Source organism: Haliaeetus leucocephalus, unplaced genomic scaffold (assembly GCF_000737465.1).
Source record: "Haliaeetus leucocephalus isolate CR32 unplaced genomic scaffold, Haliaeetus_leucocephalus-4.0 Scaffold351, whole genome shotgun sequence".
In the NCBI taxonomy this organism is placed as follows: Eukaryota; Metazoa; Chordata; class Aves; order Accipitriformes; family Accipitridae; genus Haliaeetus; species Haliaeetus leucocephalus.
The window spans coordinates 6,885,111-6,905,418 of record NW_010972787.1 but is presented as its reverse complement, the minus strand read 5'-3'; the positions used below and the strand labels follow the sequence as shown (position 1 = coordinate 6,905,418).

The 20,308-nt window shown below is 37.8% G+C and overlaps 1 protein-coding gene across 5 annotated transcripts in view; it reads right to left on the bottom strand.

Annotated features, from left to right (window-relative positions):
* The window catches only part of PDS5B (PDS5 cohesin associated factor B), a 109,068-nt gene that overhangs the window by 19,530 nt on the left and 69,230 nt on the right, over window positions 1–20,308 (bottom strand). The window contains exons 25-34 of one of the 5 annotated variants that reach the window (XM_010572736.1): window positions 17,631–17,745; window positions 17,129–17,261; window positions 16,210–16,329; window positions 15,757–15,819; window positions 12,808–12,953; window positions 10,642–10,747; window positions 5,602–6,044; window positions 5,409–5,510; window positions 2,255–2,396; window positions 1,369–1,431 (exon numbers count right to left, since the gene is read on the bottom strand). In XM_010572736.1, the coding sequence (XP_010571038.1) occupies window positions 1,396–1,431; window positions 2,255–2,396; window positions 5,409–5,510; window positions 5,602–6,044; window positions 10,642–10,747; window positions 12,808–12,953; window positions 15,757–15,819; window positions 16,210–16,329; window positions 17,129–17,261; window positions 17,631–17,745 (1,406 nt within the window). In that variant the 3' untranslated portion in view covers window positions 1,369–1,395. Of the gene's footprint in view, window positions 1–542; window positions 1,432–2,254; window positions 2,397–5,408; window positions 5,511–5,601; window positions 6,045–10,641; window positions 10,748–12,807; window positions 12,954–15,756; window positions 15,820–16,209; window positions 16,330–17,128; window positions 17,262–17,630; window positions 17,746–20,308 lie in introns of those variants that run through there. The other 4 variants (XM_010572735.1, XM_010572737.1, XM_010572738.1 and 1 more) reach the window with 4 other exon arrangements.

Here is a 20,308-nt window from a genome sequence, read left to right as displayed (position 1 = left end):
GAAAAATTTACCCTAAAAACCCCCCCCCCCCCCCCCAAACCCCAACCTCTCTATGGTAGCACAAAATAAAAATGGAGCTTCAGTCAAATCTTGAATACCTTGACTGCAATAATCAACAGCTGGTTATTCAACAGAAACTTAGCTCTTCATACCAAAAAAATTTGGCTCAAAAACAAAAAAACCAAAAAGGTACAATAAACTCTCAATAAAAGGTTCTCTCATGAGGCAACCTACCATATACTACTGCTAGATACGAGTTTCCAAAAAAACATTACATCCCATTTTCAGCACATTTTTCATAAACATGCAACTTCACTATAAAATACAAAACACTTGGCTCTCAAGAACAGCTTTATAAAGACACACTGCATCAATAAAATTTTTCTTTGTGATTAACTTTACATTGTAATAAGAACTGTATTTTCACTAATGTTTATATATCAGATTTCATATTATAATGTAGTAATAATTTGCTCTTTGTGAACATCATGTTCAGAAGGAAATATCTATACACATTAACATACTAGACTATTAAAAACTCAGTTACAGAATTTTATTGATACAGTAGATTAATAAAAACTGATAGGGGAAGATAAAATGGGTAGGGTATTCAGTACATTATTTAATAACACACTTTTAAAATTAAAATATTTTAAATCCTTTTTGAATTTTCAATGCCACTAGAAGTCCAGAAAAGTCTGGCATCAATACTGAGGTGTAAAACAAGTCAAACAACTTCTTTCACAATTTGCATCTCTTGTATTATTCTATCCAACATTGTTCAACTGCAAAAGAAAGTAATTTAGCACCTCTGATGATAGGTAGGTGCCTAAAGGTAAACACTATGTTAGATTCATGAAGGAAACAAAGACCTTTTTTTTTTTCTTCTTCTCAACAAACAGTGGCAAAAAAGTGGCACTATTTGTTTAACTGATTTTTTTTTTCACAGTTAAATGTCAACAAGAGTACAAATACGAACACTGACAGATATTGCTTGAGATAAATTTTCAACAAATTCTGTTCTTTTTTAAATCCATAGATCCAATAAACAGTGGGGTACTGTCAGTTTAAAGCCGCAGATAAAAGCTATACAAGCACTTTAGAAGTCAGAAACATTAAAAAAAGAACTATTTACAGTTTTCTTCTTTAGTTCGTATGTCTACAAAGCCAGCGCACATTACACTTCACAAAAATCCACAGTTAATGATATCAACATGTGTGTGGCTAAAGCTTGTGACCTAGGGACTGCAAATGCAGGGGCAGTAAAAGTAAAATAGGTTTTGTCTCTTTTTCAGCAACCCCATTTGTGCACTAACAGCTTCATTCAGTCTCAAGCTTTATATTAAAAGCATTCTTCAAAGCTTTCACCTGGAAGGCTGATAACTACATGCTCACTCATCGCCTTTCCCTTTTGGAAGTTCTGCGGCGGACCTGTTTGGAGAAGAAGTATTTTAAATGTTTTTACAGGAAAATTCTGAAAAATTCAAGAATAAATACATTTTATAATGGAAAAAATGCTTAGTCTCACAATAATGTTTGAGTAAGTGTATACAGTGTCATTCATTACTCATTTAATCACAGGTACAAGTCTCAGTCAATGACCAGGACATAACTTTCTTTGATGTTACTGAGCCTGTGTGCTTCAAGTATTCAAAACCAATCCAGTTTCCTTTTTCAGAGTTTTCATACACTCAGATGCTCCAATCATCGGATGTGTCCAAAAGCGTGAAGGCATTCACAGTTATATTTTTAGTATTACTACTAACATTACTAACGTATTCGGATGAAATAAATAAAAAAATAAACTTATTTTAATGTATTTGCATATGCTGGTAAGAGGAAGAAATTGGTTTAGGATTCTGCTCCAAGATTCCATACTTATTTTCCAGTACTATTTGTTTTGTGTTCCTGTTTTGTATAAAGAAACATTATTCACTATTATAATCTAGCTGAGAAGAATGGGCATGAGTTACCTGGAAAATAATTCCCACAAGGTACTACACAACTCAGGCAGACAGATAACAAAAGCTATACAGAACAGAAAATTTACAATGCTTGACAAAAACTGACATTTTCTAAGAAATGCAGCTTCTCTGGGAAACTACAGTGCAGCACCACTACACAATAGTGGCAGTTGACAACCACCTCATTCATTTTAAAGGAGGAAGGTTAAGTTCTAAGAACAGGAGAAGTCATTCTCTGAACATCAATACACAGAGGACACCACAAAGAAAATCTCAGGCATTTCTCTTACATTGATTGTGGAAACTTCCTCCTCTTCCATTACTTCTTCCTGGGGAATGTCATCACTGACAGGTGAACTACTCTGAAATACATCCATCTCTTCACTAGATTCATTCTCTTTACTGGCTGCTTGTTTGGAACGTCCCGCACGGCTACAATCAGAAGAAAAATAAAGATCAGTTTCACAGTATAAGGGACTGCACATGTATAAACCGTATGAGAGCAAACATTCTACTTCACGAGAACAGCAGCCTTAAAATTTCATGTTATATAATACTTCTGTCTTATACACCTATCTAGTTCATCCATACACAGAATAGAAGTGGAACTAGGAGGCTGGACAACAGCATTTGAAAACCAAATTCTTCCAGAATAGATGGCTAGGAGTACAAAGTTGGACAATTTTTGCTACTATAGACAAGGCAGATTTTTCTCTTCAGTGCCAGAATACGGGCCAAAGAAGGCTGACACAACAGTAACCAATGAACAGGAAAAGCCAAGCAGCCAGAAACTGAATACTTGGGGGTTTTTTGTTTTTTTTTTCTCCTTCTATTCAATTCCATGAACAGATGTACTCTACTTCTATAGGAGTTTATACACAACAAAATATGAATAACTGCACCTATGTTTTTACAGACCTAGAAGAACCCATGTTGCTATTTATGAAATTAGCACTATAATGAACCTAAATGCAAATCTTCCAAGCTAGCTCATGCTAAGAGTTAGGGATAATCAGGATAACAATACCTTAATCAGGATAATCAAGAACAATCAGTCAACAATACCTTAAATTGTCTGTGTTAGTCATGGGAGCTGAACCACAAGCAAAAAGCACCCATTTGCTTAAAATGAGAACTAGTACCCCCATGCCTTAAAAAGAAAAAGCCACCTAGATATGTATCCAAAACTACACAGCTGCACCCACTTTACCATTTTGGTTTGGGTCGTTAGCACAGTTCAGGGTCAAATCACTGAATTATCCCACTTACTGCAAATGCAGTCTTGGTGCACCCAAACTAGGTGACTTTTTGGATAAAATTAAGCCAGAAACTCTGTTCCAAGCAGACAACAAACACACTTCAGTGCCCAGTGGGGGCATACAGATCTAAAACAACTGTCCTCTGCAGCATCAAACCACACAGGTGGTGGGAATTTTCAGACCTGAGAACCACTCTAGAATCTGTACAAAAAACATCTCTGAATTACATATAGTAATTATAGTGTAGTGGAGTTTCAGCACCAACCAACATGACATCCTTTGAGAAACGATACAAATTAGGCCAACTCAAGCCTTCCAAGACTGACAGAAGCAACAGAATTGAAAAGGAAACAGAAGAATTATTCACAAGCTAGGTTCACCTTTTTACACACTACAAAAATAAGCCAGTTCATGCGTGCTAATTGGTAACCCAATTAGCTATCAGAAATAAGTTATACACTATCACCTCATAAGTAAAATCCCAAATTCTTATGCCAAATCCATCCCCAAGGAGCCCAGAAAGCTTTAAGCATTTGGATTAAATATATTCTATCTTGTGGTACACAGTGCTGCTCAGTCTGTCAGCTCCCTTCAGTTAAAACCGCTGTAGTTATGTGTGTAGAAAAGGGAGAAAGGTCTGACTACAATGCACTTTGAAGACTGAGGAATTACTGCGGTCTCACCTTTTTCTTGCAGATTTGGAAAAAGGACAGTCAAAATTTGGATGGTCTGATCACAAAAAATAAAAAATACATACAGTATTTTATTGGATCAAATCTATAACAGACCCAACAACTCTGAACCCTGAAACATCTTACTTGGGCTCCTCATGCCAGGAACAACGTACACGCACATGAGCAAGAGCTATGCCTGTTACTGATCACATGTACTGATACAGTTTACTTTCCATTTAAAATGGGGTAAAGAAACAGACTGAGTTCACTGAGAAGTGAATCAAAAGGTACTTAAGTATTTACTAAAGGGCATCTTTGACAAATGGCACATAACACATCACTCAACAATAACTTGTCGGTATGTCTTCTCTTCTGCATGGCAGTAGCAGTTTCCAACTCTTGTTCCACTGCACATGTAGCAGTGACTTCTGTAGTAACCATGACAGTGCTGGGACCTGTATTTCTGGTTACAGAGTAAAGGAGTGGGAGAGGTCTGACCTGAGGTGGGGAAAGTGAACACTGCAAAGGTCGGGATATTGTGTGTGCAAAATGCCAGAACATGTGATCCGGTGTGAAACTAGAATTTGAATTGAGGGTACAAGCTTGTTCAGGCAAAGATCTCCAGTACAGAAGATCTCCAGGGACAGGCAAATTGGTACATTAAACTGCCAGAGGAAGATCAACGTGATGCTAACTAAGCCCAGAAACTAGAAAAACAGAGTAATACCAAATGCCAGACTAAAGATGTGTGTAAGTAGCACCCTAAGGAATTTATCACCAGGTTCTGGAAAAGTATCTTACAAATCTGTTCCATGAGGTGCCGTTTGATACCAGTGGGAAAATAAGTCCTGTCCACTTGTACACCTCTGCTTTACATATATTGCATATACATGTACAGAAAAGGTAGAGATACCTGTAGTTTCCTATAGCAGGCACAAGAAAATGAAGCTAGCCACAGAGTTTACCTTTATTTTGGAGCTTAATACGCCTCAGAATTTTCAAGAGCTGCTATCCTTCACAGATTGTAGCACATTTTATTCATTTGGAAATGATTCAAGTGGATAATACGAAAGCCACAAATTAGAACGTAAGTGAACATTAATTTAAGGAGAATCAGAATAGGCTTAATTCTCCACAATACTGTATCACCACAGTAACAATTTGATTCTTCCTCCCCATCCAAAACAAATGGGAGCACTTTTCGCTCCCTGAAATCCTAATAAAGCCCTATCTTCAAGGCCCTCATGTGCTTTATTGACTTTTCTCCTAGAAGAGCAAAGCTACGTATATGCTACCTGAGCACATTAAACTTACTCGTAGCCTCTTGCTCTGGTTTGAGATGCTCTAGGAGAAGCAGCTAGGAAAAACGTTTTAGAAATAACAATGGCAATTTATTTTCTTAACTGTCAATTAAAGTATTCTGAAATATTTTCAGCAATGATTGTTTGGGGGCACAGAGGCATATTTTTAATTTTCACTAAACACAAATTCAGAAAATATTCACCACTTACACTTTTTTTTGCTGTGATGGTGGTGTTTTTGATGGCCTTCCTCGTCTTTTCTGTGGCGTAGACTGTGCTGATTCAACTGTACTAGTTTCGGATGGTTCTGCTCTGTTTTGAGGAAGACCCAAATTGCAAAGTATCAAATTATAACTAATGTCCAAGGATAAAAAAGATGCAGCTTACAAGACGACGGACTTACCTCTGCTGTGTTCTTTTCGGTGTTCTATTTTGCCTGCCTTTTGGTTTTTGTTCAATGTTTTCAGTTTGCCTTTCTTCCTCCTCCTCCTCCTCTTCTGCTGCAGCTGCTGGTGGTTGTTTTTTTTTGCTCCTTTTTGATGACTTTGCTACTGGTTCTTCCTTTGGTGTTCCCCCATTATTTGCTTTGGGAGGGCGTCCTCTTCTCCCTTTCTTTGGTGGACTGTTCTGTTCATCCTCACTTTCTATTACATCTTCTTTTAGCCGTTTTTCCTCTTGCCATTGTGTTTCATCAGATTCTGAAACAACTGCAGGTCTCTTCCTTCCCCGTTGACTACCTCTAAGTTTCTGCTCTTGACCCAGTTTATTCAGGTCATCTATGCTTAGTTTCTCTTCTGAATCTGTGATAGCTGCTTTCTTCCTTCCTCTAGGCTTCTCCATCTCTGACTGAAAAGGTAAGATTACATCTTTAAATTAAAAAAAAATAAACTGCCATATTAAACCATCAGCTACGCAAAAGCTACAGAAACTTCCCCCAACAAGACAGAGTCTTCAAGTTACACAAGTTGTCTACCAAGATTGTCTACCATATCCATTTCAAATACATTTACAAAAGTATAAACACATACAAATATATAAAATGCCAGAGAAGAGAGAAAGATTATTTCAAAGGTGAGCTGTTAAAACACTGAAGTGTGTAAGGTCTTCCTCATTTGTGTCCTCAGCTGTGTCAAACACAACTGGCTAGAACATCCGTAACTGCATTTTCATCAATAGAAAAATATAAAGATATAAAGGATGGGAATTGTCAACTTGTGGCTTCAGTTCTGTTGTGAGCTTCAGGGTGCTTATGCTTGGCTCTCACACTGGCAGTGGCCAGGCACTAATACAGAAGACAGTGGGCAACCCGAATTCATAAAGGAAGGAAGCACAGGAATTAGTGGTAGCTGCCAAAGCACTGCTGTCAGAGCTGTACTAAGACTCAACATTTGCTCTGTGCAGCAAAAAAACCCCACCCAACCCTTAAAAGAATCATATAATAGTTTGAGTCAGAAGAGACCTTTAAAGATCATCTCCTTCCAAACACCGTGCTGTTGGCAGGGACATCTTCCACTAGATCAGGTTGCTCAAAGCCCCATCCAACCTGGCCTTGCACATCTCTAATGATGGTACATCCACACCTTCTCTGGGCAACCTGTGCCAGTATCCTACCGTCCTCACTGTAAAAAATTTCTTCATTATGTCCTATCTAAACTTAACCTCTTTCAGTTTAAAACCATTGCCCCTTGTCCTGTCACTTGCAGGCCCTGGTAAAGTCTTTCTCTGTCTTTCTTATAAGCCCCCTTCATATATTGAAAGGCCACAATAAGGTCTCCCCAGAGCCTTCTCTCCTCCAGGCTGAACAACCCCAGCTCTCTCAGCCTTTCTTCATAGGAGAGGTGTTCCAACCCTCTGGCCATTTTCATGGTCCTCTTCTGGACCTGCTCGAACAGCTCCATGTCTGTCTTGTAATGGGGACCCCAGAGCTGGAAGCAGTACTCCAGGTAGGGTCTCACTAGAGCGGAGTAGAGGGGGCAGAACCACCTCCCTTGACCTGCTGGTAATGCTTCTTTTGATGCTGCCCAGGATACAATGGGCTTTCTGGGCTACGAGTGCACATTGCTGGTTCAGGTCCAGTTTTTCATCCACCAGTGTCCTGTTCCCAGCAGGGCTGCTCTCAACCCCTTCATCCCCCAGCCTGTATTGATGCTGAGGAGTGCCCTGAGCCAGGTGCAGGACCTTGCACTTGGCCTTTGTTGAACCTCATGAGGTTCACATGGGCCTGCTCCTCAAGCCTGCCAAGGCCCCTCTGGATGGCATCTCTTCCCTTTAGCATATCAAGAAAGGTAGAACCGTTTCTGAATCGTACGCTTTTAGAACAGAAACTATGCTTTCACCTCTACATGCTCTAGTTCTGTGAAGTGCACAGTAAAGAGCCACAAACAGTACAAAGATTTCAATAAACAGCTATTAGGGCCAGAAGGATCGCTTCAGCTGGCCCCTACCCCTGGTGGGGTGATGGGTATTTACCCACCTACCATTTCATGGGAATCACGACTATTTCATTTTGGACCATTTCATGGTCCAAAACTCCAAATACTTACAGTATATCACAGTTTCATACCAATGTTTATTCAAACTAACTTTACTGTATTTCAACACATACGAACATTCATTTATTAGAATTTGCCACATCGCAATTTAATCTACGTAACAACAGTTATGCCAGTTAAAACCAGATTGAATGGGGTTTTTTTCCTTCACATCTCCCTTGTGACATAAGATAGAAGTCAGCTTACTTTATCCATAAACCCTGGTCAAGAAAAGCAGAAAGAAAAGCTGGAAAGGACATGAGGAAAAAAAGTAGAAGACATTGAAGGACAAAAAATTACACTAGAAGAAAATAAGGAAAATGTTTGAACAATGATGACATCTCCTGCCAGTTCATAACTTCAGTGACAAAACTATTGATCTAGATCAGTGACATCCTCATTATTCCCTGTTCTACTTGCTTTTGCAGTGACTCTGCGCATCTGTCATTGCAGCTGCTTTTACGAGGTAAGTAGTTGTAGCCAAGTTTCAAAGTAGAGTTTCACACTCAGGTTAATAAGTGTCCCACAACCTTAGAACCAACGTGTTACTCTGTGATGTAATCTGGTCAAATATACTGAATAGTGACATCTTCAAAACATGGACTTTCTGCTCCCCAACTAAAATTCTGCTTCTCAGTTAATGCTTGCTATAATCTGCTCTCCAGCTCCAAAAAAACCAACAATGAGATCTGAATCAATGACCTTAAGCAGCCTGCTTACATATTCAAAGTGAAATACAAATGCCCTCAAAAGTACTAAAAATACTGAACTGTATTTGCTTTATCCCTTAGCTTTGTCAGTTACCAATTCACCCTAATGCTGCTAAACAGGAATTGCATGCTAGCAGCTGTTTGGACTCTCAGACTTTTCCAGGTTTACAGCTGATAATGCACCAATAGAGGAAGCACCAGAAGTGGTGGGGGGTTTTGTTTGTTTGTTTGTGTGTTTTGTTGTTGTTTTGGTTTGTTTGTTTTTTAAACAAGAGATTTCTTATTTTTCTGGTTTTCTTATAAGCCGGTCTGCTTTTCCCACACAGTATCACGGTATAAGATGGTTATTTACACTTCAAGACAAGCAAAAAATCAGGTCGTTTTTACTAGTCAGTAGCTTATGTCCCAAACAACCTAGAAAAATGCAACAGACTGACTTAATGGGAGAATAAAGACATGTCAGAGACAGTCAAAAGAAATGAAGCAGCAGTGACATCAGATATAGGACATCCCTAATGCTTTCTAGAAAATCCAATTGTAACAAATCTCATCTTGTTTGTATTATTACTTTTTCATGTATATCCCAAATACTGCAAAATTTACAGACTGCTAACTGTTATTAAGGCACAGAGAGCAGAAATTTACTAGTGGTATGTGAAATTCTTATTATTTGAACTGCTCTTAGAATTACAATACAGTTATAATTTTTCTTTGGTGGTTTATTTTTCTGTATTCTGATACAGGTGTAAATACTGCTTGAGATAATATTTAGTCTGTTTAATTTCATTAACATATTCAAGCACTACATCTGAGTGAGAGTCCAAATAATTTTTTATATCCTCATTAGGAACCTTAAGCATTACTGATGCACAGAAATACATAAATCCATCAGTAAGAATTAGTAAGGAGAAGGCTACCACTTTCAAAGGCCTACAACTCTCAGAGGCCTTGGTTAGCAGTCATTCACTAAAACTTCTGAGATAGAGATGCATGTAATTTCTCCTGAATGATCCTGAAACTGCAAAAGGGCATAGCAATGACACCATTCTGCTACCCCTTGGTGTTCACTGTTCTCACAGAACAGTTTGTTTGTCTAACAGCATAGGCAATATGCTTGTTAATCTTTAAGACTATTTTACATCCTGCTGAACTGTATTTGTCTGTAAGTATCAGTTAGCTAGCTCACTCTGCCCTAAAAGCCTGTTGAAGACCAGATTACACACAATCAGACAGCTTTAAAATCATGCTGCAAATTCTACTTGTGATAGCTGGCTTTCAGAACCAACCATTTTCCTGCCTTCACTGCAGTACAAGTTGCACGCAAGAAAACAGAATCCCTATGGCTATTCAGATAACTCTTCCTTGCACTTCTAAATCCAATGTCAAATCATGATGTTCTCTTGGTATTCTAGATAACCAGAGAACAAACAGTTGCTATTCCTTACAGCGGTTGAAAGGAAAACACATCTGGCTGGAAAAGGAGAACATGCCTTAGCACCAGTGATGGGACAGTACAAAAAAAGGCAAGAATTATAATCTATCACTGTAATGAGGTATTTGCACTTTGCTAGCTACAAGCAAGACACCACATACGATACAGACTTTTACAACCTCAGAAGGCAATCTGAAATTTCAGACAGGTTAAACCGCTCCTCCAAAACTCCAGTATAGTTATCAAACTAATCCAATTAATTCTTCCAAAGCTGTATTTCAAGTAAACATCAAGAACACATACAAAAAAACCTCTACCGTATATTGGGGAACAGAAGCGCAAGGAAGCTATCAACTTGAACAATGTCCCAAACACTTCATCAACAAATCCTAAGAACGAGACAAATCATGGATTAATTCTCGTCAACCTAGCTCTAGCAGTATCTACCCCTGTCAATATTACCAATATCCTACAAATCATAACTGGTAATCCTGAAAGCTTACAGGAGCTGTCAGAAGGATGCAAAGGTAATATAATGTACACATGAAAAGCAGACAAACTGAACCTTTTTTTCATTGCATTTTCATATCCAACTCTAAAAACATTTCCAGTAGTTTACAACATTAACTCAGTTTCATGTTTCAGCATATTTTCTTGAATTATATCAAGAAATGTGGTACCACCATTAATGTGGTACAACCACATTAATTTTTATTTTAAAGTCCTGGTGACTTAAAATGAAACATTTGCAATGCAACCAAACAGCTCACCCTTACAAGATCAGAGTCGTCCCTTTTGTCAGTTTTCTTCCCTGGTAAGGGCGAAGCCAGTGTGAATTCTTCATTTTCACTGTGGTCCATTTCAGTACTGTCAAGCCTAGAATGAATAAACATTTATTCTCCTCATTATTATAATACAATGTACAATCATAAAAAAAAATATATTAAGAACAACAATCTTCAGAAGAAGTCTATTCCTAAACCATGAACAATCTGGCAGAAAGAACCTTTCACTCTGGCTACTATAGCCACCACATATTACAAGCCAGAACATCTAAGTCTCAGGACAAAGGTGTCAATCATTAAGCCAAGCTGAATTTTCTTTTTTCACTGGGAAAGATAAGCAGCTTTTTGAAACAGAAGAGCCTTACTGAGTTTCAAGGGATCCGTGCATTTGTATACATTTGCATACACTTTCATATACCAATCAAAGATCCCCACAGAAAGACCAGCCAAACCACGCACACTTTCCTATGGTGAGGTTTAGGCAATAAAACAGCAGATTTAGATTTCAGAGGCCAGTTCATCCCTCAAGCTTTCTGTTGTTATTTAGGGCAGCAATTTCATTTTTATTTCAGTTTCTACATATGTAAATGTGGACAATAATACCGTCTGCATAAGTAAAACGCTGAGACCCACAGATAGAAGCTACTATACAAAAGCCAATACACAAGTAATTTTGTTTCATCTGCCCTGGGGTACATAGAAGCAATATTTTTAAACAACAGTGCAGTTGTTTTTTTTAATGAAAAGAAATATGCTATGTGCTGAAATGAAAAGCAGGCACTGCATAGACTGAGAAAGACATTCTCACTCCTACAAGTATAAAATCTGCAGTAACAGTGACATAATCGGAAGCTCAGTTTTTACACAGTCTTAACAGATGTGAGCTTGCCTCTGTATATTCAGTCAGACTGAATGGGAAATACCATGCATACTGAATCATAACCATCGCTTCTAAAGGACTTTCTTCTTTGGTATCTCCACTCAAAACACTAATCAGTTTAACTCAGGCGAACTGGGGAGATCGTGAAGATGACAGAATATGTTAGGCTGTGAGTGCAGCATTTTTTTAAATGAATTGGATGTAGAACAGTATTGGTCTCAGATTCGTTTCACTGGATATAGAGAAGAATCTGGATTCCAACCTGTCTTTGGCCAATAATGTATTTCAGCATGTGAACCTGCATGACTTGTAAGAAATAAGCCTTCCTGTGGACCTTCAATGGAATTGAGAAGTACTTCTTGTAAAACACTGCACTACATTGAAAATTAATATTATATATTAAATAGTCACAGAAATACCAAATGAGAAATCTTATTTCCAAACATAACATCTCCTCAGAGTCTTGAAGTAATATGAGAAAATATTAATAGTGGGTGCTATGCAATCTCTAAATGTCTGTGAAAAAAATTAATGATAATGTGACTTTCAATTAAAAAATGAACATAAGAAGATACAGTAACTGGTGAATAACCTAAAAAATTGAAACAAAATAAGCTATAATTTTTAAAGACACGTAACTAGAAGACGACTTATGTAGCATTACAATACATTCCACTCTCCATCATAGAAGGAATCTAAAATCCAAAAAAGTCTATCTGCAAAGTCCGAAGTGCAGGACAAATTTGTAGAGGAGGAAGTCATGTGAGATCACCACAATGGCCTACCAGCCCTCACTGTCGTGTTGTTAACATTACAGCAGGCCACAAGGTTCCTAGGAACTGCAGATGTATGTATGTACACACACCCCTATATATACACATGTGTGTACATACGTATATACATGGAGGGGTTTTTTTAATATATATATGGTTATATGTGTGTGTGTGTGTGTGTATATATATATATATATATATATATATATATATATAAAAACCCCACCCACCCTTTATAAGGCTCTCCTTCCCTCCTATAGCCAACTCTGGATGTGATTTGATTCTGTTTTGGTTTTTGTTTTTTATTTTTTTGAAGTAAATTTATTTCTGGGGTCAGAAAGCCAAATTCATGGTTTCAGTTACACCAATGTGGTACTAGAACCTTACTTCAAAATAAGACAATAAAATTCTGTTTCTCACTTAGAAAACATTATAGAAATATTCAAAGTTTCCATTACAAAGACTTGAAATATCAAAGCTCCTTTGTTGTCTACCAACCTCCCTTTGATCCTTCCTGGAGAGCTTGGATTTGAACTGCTGCTGGCATTGCTTACAGTTTCCATTCGTGAAGATTTGGATTGAGACTGCTTGCCTGCTGACGAAAGAGGCTTATTAACTGCTCCAAGAACATTGGCTGCTTTGGGCTGAAACCAAAAATATATTTCCTTTATTTTAAGCTACACATTTAGATATTGTTAACATGTACATGTACTATGCTTAAATTCACAGATTTCACTTTCTGTAATCAACACCTTAACACAAAGCAATAAACATTTTCATATGAAAGTTACAAAAGACACCAGAAGGAAGCTGACTAAGGTGTAATCAAAGAGCTAGCTGCCATCAAAACCAGTATTCTTCTCTCTACCCCTATAGTCTGTCCTCTTCTCACTGGTAGTACTGGGTGCTCACCTGACCTTACAGTAAGCCACTTCAGCACTTTTTAATGCAGTTTGCTTTCTGCTGATCTAGCCGCCTGAACCAGCTCACCATTTAGATCAGATATGCATCTGTACTGGCAAAACAGAAATAGCAGTAGGACAGCCCTTTCAGCAAAGAAGCCATTAAACCGGCTTAGCTGTAATGGCAAACCACACTAATTTCAACTGGGAATGAATGAGAATCTAAAAAATAAAAAATCAAATACTGTGGAGAAAATTCTGATACTTCATGCACAGGTTTAAAAATGTTAGGCTTTTAATAGGTGCCAGAATTTCCAGACACCAGTGAGCTTCAGGTTATTAATTTAAGTGGATTATCTTTCAGACATGCCAAATACCTCCAGCTCTTACTAACTTTTGAGAGAGTTGAAAGCATTCAGTTACTCCTAAAGAGAATACACCTTTATGCCAAACACCTACATACAAAAATGTTGACTTAAAGACCATTCCCTATGTTTCTCATTATCTAGAATGATCCATCTTCTATTTCAATACTAGATTCTATCTATGTCTAAAGTTAGTGGCAGCTAAAAAGAAGTTTAGCAGGCAACATCATCACATGCAACATCATAGCAACTTTGAGTGTTCCTTTTTCAGAGATGTGCACCATGGATGTGCTGGTTATACTTTTATAGCCGGAGGAAATTTTACACTTACACCAGATTCACTCTGCACTGAGTACAAGAAAAACAGCATAACCTTTCCAAAAATAAACCTTGGAGAACAAAATCCAGTTTAAGAATTTACATCTATTAGTTTAGAGCTTAATGTTAATTAAGCAAACACAGAAAGAGCTCAAAAGCAGAGAGATGTTCAAATTCACACCGGACTGGACCTCCTATCAAGGAGGGACTAACAGGGCCTGCACCAACAGCTCCTCCCTTACCACAGGACCTACATCCAAAGCCTTGCTGCCCTCAGATCCTCTTCCCTGCTTCTATCAACCCCAGTAACATCCACTCAAGCTAGTCTTCCATTCCCCAAAATAAGACTCCCTAGACCAACTCTCATTTCACATTGCTCTCATGATGGTGGAAGAACTGAACATTTTTGGTGGTCAAATACACCTGTTTTGGGTTTGTGTGGTGGGGGCTTGGTAGCAGGGGAAGGGGCTGCAGGGCCGGCTCCTGTGAGAGGCTTCTAGAAGCTTCCCTGGCTCCAAGTCGGACCTGCCTCTGGCCCAGGCCGAGCCCATCAGTGACGGTGGTAACACCTGTGGGAGAGCAGATTTAAGAGGGGAAACCTGCAGAGAGCAGGGGGATTGGGATGTGAGAGGAACCCCTCTGCGGATCCCGAGGTCAGGGAAGGAGGAGGGGATGCCCCCGCAGCCCATGGAGGGGAGCGGGGGAGCAGATGCCCACCTGCAGCCTGGGGAGAGAGGAGCCCACACCGGAGCAGGGGGATGGATACCCCCCAGGATGGCCGGGACTCTGTGGGAAAGCCTGTGCTGGAGCAGGCTGTGCCTTAAGGACTGCAGCCCGTGAAAAGGACCCACACAGGAGCAGTTCATGAAGAACTGCAGCCCGTGGGAAGGACTCATGTTGGAGAAGTTCATGGAGAACTTAATATTGACTATTGATCAGAAATTGCAAGAGACACAACTTCCTCTTAATAACTTTTGTCTTCAGTAAGAAGTGAATCTCTAATCCATGAAGTTCAAACACTCAAATGCACAAATACAATGATGATATATTCCAACCAATAAATGTTGGCTTTCAACTTCTAATCAAAGATGCTCCTGTACATCTGCATTTTTTCCTAACTTGCATTCCTCCTCTATTAGTAAGTTACTAGCTCACAGCTAATGCTTCATTAGCAAAGTTAAGGGTAATGGAGATGCTCCGCTTTTATTTCTTTTGCAAGGTAGCAAATGAATGTTCTCCTGTAATCTAGAACAGGACATGTTAATCCAAATGAAAACCAGAATTTGTCTTTTCCTTTACTAGATTGTAATTTTATTCTAAAGAGTACCTGGGCTTAGTTTCAGTGAAGAATGGGAGTTGCCATTCAATACAATGCATGCTTATAAAGAACAAATTAATATAACCATAGAACAGACAGTTACCTTGTAAGGTACTGTAAAATGGTATTCACCTTTGCCAAAGATTAATTTATGTGATTTTAAAAATCATTTATATTAGAGTTTTCCATAGCTGTCACTTCATATGCAGTATTCTAGTCTTCTGCAGAAAAAAAGGTGAACCATTTTACAAACTTGTCAGGTATTATGGGGTGGGTTTTTTTGGCCTCTCTTTTTAAAGACAACAGGCTTTGCCTACTATTATCACAACACAGCGTAGACAGTAGCAGTTTTTCCCTTCTACCTATCTCTCTCTAACTGTTTACCTACCTTTGGTATATAAACCCTTTGGGCAGAAACAATCTATTTTCTTAAAATTGAAGTGTTTCATTTACTAAGTTTTCTTTAAAACAAACAAACAACAAAAACCAAGCCAAATTTGCAAACACAACACCAAAACCCCTAAAACCTCTACACCATACATACCTTTCCAGGAGTGAAAAAAGACTTCATTTCCGGAGGAAGATAATTTTTGGTGTTGCTGAAATTCTGTAAAGAAAGGAGGAAGGGGTTGGGAGGGAGGGGTGTGTGAATAAAAAAAAAAAAAAAAAAAAAAGAAATCACAGCAATAATCAATGAACAAGATGCATACATTTTGGATGTAGTACTGAAAAATTTTCTTTACATCATTTATGCTTTTGAAATGTTAAACTTCAGCAAAAATACCTTGGGGGGCGGGAGAAATCTGTGTCTGTATGCATATATAAATATTTATGAAAACATATACGTACACACATTTTCAACTACATTATAATAGGGAGAAGTCTGAAGTTACAAGAACTATTGAAAAAAAAAAAACAAACCAAAACCAACCCTGAATTACAACTAACAAAGATTTAAACAGACTTATCTCAAGAAAAATTAAATGCCAAAGTATACCTTGTCAGGTTGAGTAAAATATCTGGCTGGAAGTACAGGGTCTTTAGGGGATTCCAAACTGTATGTTGTACTCTTTGACATAATGATATTCATTGCTACATCACAGACTGTGTATAGTTTCTGTAAATAATAAAATTTAAAAACCCAAACAAATAACACTTTAGAAGTTCATTGCGAATCTTGACAAAAGACAGTATCTTTTGAGCACAGAACTACAAGAACTCACAGTTTAAAAGCAATCATCTTGAACATTTAACATTAGCCTGCATCTTAAACAGTATATCCAAGGGTACTAAAATACAGGAGCAAAAGACAAAAGCACTGTAGGCCCAGCAGTTGAAGAGAGCTAGCTTTCATGATCTTTCTACACTTAATAATAGTGTATGCCATGGTTTTAGAGACAAAGCTAAAAAAAAAATAAAAAAAATTCTCATCTCTGTGGGAAAAGCAGAAAAGTGACAATGATGCAAAAGCCTCAAAAACAAGATCAGGGTTTGATACATTCACTACACAATACACATTGGAGATATCTAATGCATGTATTTTTCTTCCTATACTAAGCCTACTCTTGCACTTTTAAAATCAAATATTAGAAAGCATCGTAGTGGATGAGTTAAACAGTTAAAATTCCAGTTTATATATATTTAAAGTCAGCATTTAATAATCTTACTGAGACAGAAACAAAAGGACTGCAAACTATTACAACTCCCCTGCAAATGTGCAAGATCTACTGAAGCACAGGAAAATAACTATCATCTAAACTACAATAAATATAATCATTACAGTATATAGAGTATCATCTCCCACATACAATTCTACTGAAAGACATTTTAAAATTGGTTTGTAAACAAAAAAAGCAACTCATTTCCAGAAGCAGGCCAGAATGAAATACAGTTTCCAATCAAAAAGTATCACCTACTTCATTCATTTTTGGATCGTCTGGTCCTTGAGCATCCTTAGTCTGTTTGATATTTTCTACCATTTTTCTGATAAACGCATGACTGTTGTTTTCATTTTTAGCCATCAATATTTCCAGTATGAACCACAGGCACCTAAAGGAGAAATGCAGTACTCCTCATGAATAAAAATGCAAAAGAAATTCTTTTAAAAAGCACATATGAGAAAGTGGTTTATGCTAGGTTTTGTTAGTATTATGGATTTGAACTGGTCTAACCCTGGGAAACAAATTCTTTAGAAAAAAAAATTAAGGTAGGATGAGCAGAAGGTGAAGGTTCCTCTGTAAGATAACAGAGGGCACTAAAAAAGCATATATACTATTTCTCACAACATTTTACAGAAATAACTGCCATCGTTATGTGCACTGGACAGTTTATCAGGGTACCACAATGAATTAAAATTTCACTTAGAATAAAGTTAGATTGTTTTAATGCTAGAAATAACACTATTAAAAGTAGTCTTACTCTTTAATGTCCTTGAGTTGTTCAATGTCCTGGACTTTGACATAATCTGGGTCATGAGCTAGAAGATGGATAGTATAAGGAACAACATACTCTGGTAGAAGTGACAACAGTTTCTCTGAAAAGTAGAAGAAAGATGCATCAAAAGGCTACATACCAAGAAATATGTTTTTCTACTACAGAGGAAAGAGCAAAATTTAAGGTCAGCATACATTAAGATAAAGTATAGGCACATGTTGGCCTATCATTTCTTTATGATGTTACATCTCATGGTTGATGTGCAGATGTTTCATGCATGCAAAAATTAAGATTTTAAGTATCTCTCACTCAGGCTACATATTTTCTAGCTACCTTGAGAATACAGCCACAGTCACTCCCTACTCCCAATCCTTTCCTCAGTTCAAAGCCTGTATTCTGAAAGACTTTGAAAAACTGAAGTGAGGCTAGATCACAAAATCCATGTTAACTGCAAGACGTGAGACCAGCACAATTGCAGGGTAAGCTACTATTCTTTCTTTGGACATTGCAGTGTGCAGCCTTGCTGTCAACAGAACAGAAAGAAATGCCCCTTGCAGGGGCTTTGCAGTCAAATTGCCACAATGTTCCCCAAACCCACCTGTTTACCTTACCCTTTTAAAGAAGGGATAGGAGGTAACATAAAAGCTATAACAAAGTAGTAGTGGACTGAGTTTGAAAGGTTCAATCCCACTTGAACAGAGCAGCACAACTGAACTATGACATTCAAAGCATTCAAAACTTTTTCTAGCATCCTCCAAGACTTGTAAGCTGTCCTAAGCAAGGACTGCAGGAGAAAGTCTTTCCTACATCACGACAGTCAGATGGCCTATTTTCCTCGAGGATTCACAAAGTAGGGATTGTTGCCAAAGGCCCTCTCAGAGTTATGATCACAAAATACACATTCCATAAGGTAACAAATAAATTCCTGAGCTAACCAACACCACGCAGAGTGAACTTCAGCACCTCAAAGTTTGATGACGAAAATCAGAATAAAAAAGGTCATATCGCACAGGGCACGGACAACAAAAAGACACGTTGTATACCAAAAGTCAAAAAGCGTTTTGCAGAAAACGTCCAGGCTGTTTTCTTTAGCCTAACGACTAAGAGGAACTGGAGGATGCACAGCACACCTAAGTTATTAAACCTGTACCCTGTGCAACAGGCAGAACGATAGGCAAGGAAGGCATGCTAGTGTTCTGGGTATGTTACTATAGTACAAGCATCTGATCTTGAGTGCTTGTGGCAAATGCAAAGTCATGGTATTAACATGCCTATGGATAAACACTTGAATGCATATGTGAAGGAAGGAGGGAAATTGCTGTCTCTGTTTTTGAAAAATCACATTTTTGAGCTAGTGAGTGGTCATGAAAGACATGACCAAGTCTGTAAAATCTTCTTTCAGTAAGCTTTTAACCCCTATTAGGTTATGAATAAGAAGTCCAAATATCTGTAAATCATTATATATAATAATATTTGAAAACTATTTTCAAATACATTAGAACACTGACATTTTTATCCAACATCTGTTTGCTTAACTAAATTTAAAAAAAAAAAAAAAAAAAAAAAAGATGTGGCAGGGAAGAAAAAGAACTTAACTATGATTTTAGAACACTAGCAAGATTGGCTTGCCTTAGACATGTCCCAGGCAAACCAACCTGCTATTATTTGTATTAATTAGCAACTTCAGTAGAATGCTCATCAAGAACTCATGAACTCAGTGTTTCACTAACTTTCTGCCTTGTACAGTTTCTAATATAACTATAGTAATAATTCCAGCTGGGTCTGGAAAACAAAGCGAACCAGATCCAGACAAAACAGGAAAAGGACAAATATTGACATGCATTATATTTAACCCCTGTCACCACAAAAAATAGTATTTACATTCTTTCCTCATCTCTAATAAACACAGACACAACTTGAAAGGTGGGGTGGCTTTACAGACATGAACTACCAGCACTTGAAACTAGAATGTGCCAAAACCCCCTCATGACAGGCCTTTATGAGCATTTAAGAAAGAAACTTGTTAAAAAAATTAATCTTTACTCTTGTAATTTTTCCACTTACTTGCAAGTAAAAGCCTGCCCTTAGAAAACAATGATTACTATGCAAGACACAAGCCTCTACCCAGATGAAACTAGTAACAGATACATAATCAAAATAAGTCTCCTCTTGAGTGGCTTCCACTCTGAATAGCATTTAGAGAATTTAAGAGGCCTGAGAGTAATTCCTGACAGCCTGTAAAAGGTCAGTGTGAAGGAAAGAGGCATTTTACTGTCTGGTACCAGTCTTTAGGAAGTTTTCCCTAAGGCAAGGTATACGGAGGTTTACCATCTTTTCAACAAATGCTGAAATCCTCCCAAATACCTGAAATATATCCTCCTCACCTGTACCAAGTTTTCAAGAAAAAACATATCACAAAATCATACATTTATAGGTTCAGAAAAATAGATGCATTAATCAGAGATGCAGATTCTCAGCTCTAGTTTTTTGTGGAAGCGCTTCAGAGGAGATACTATCGTCCTTACAACTCTGAGTTACTGCATGGCCAGTAGGGAGAATGACACAGGAGGAGACACATACACGTTTAAATAGTATGATCTTACCAGAACTGAGCTTCAGCTGTACTACTGCAATAATTATTTTTTTAAGATGCAAACAGTTCA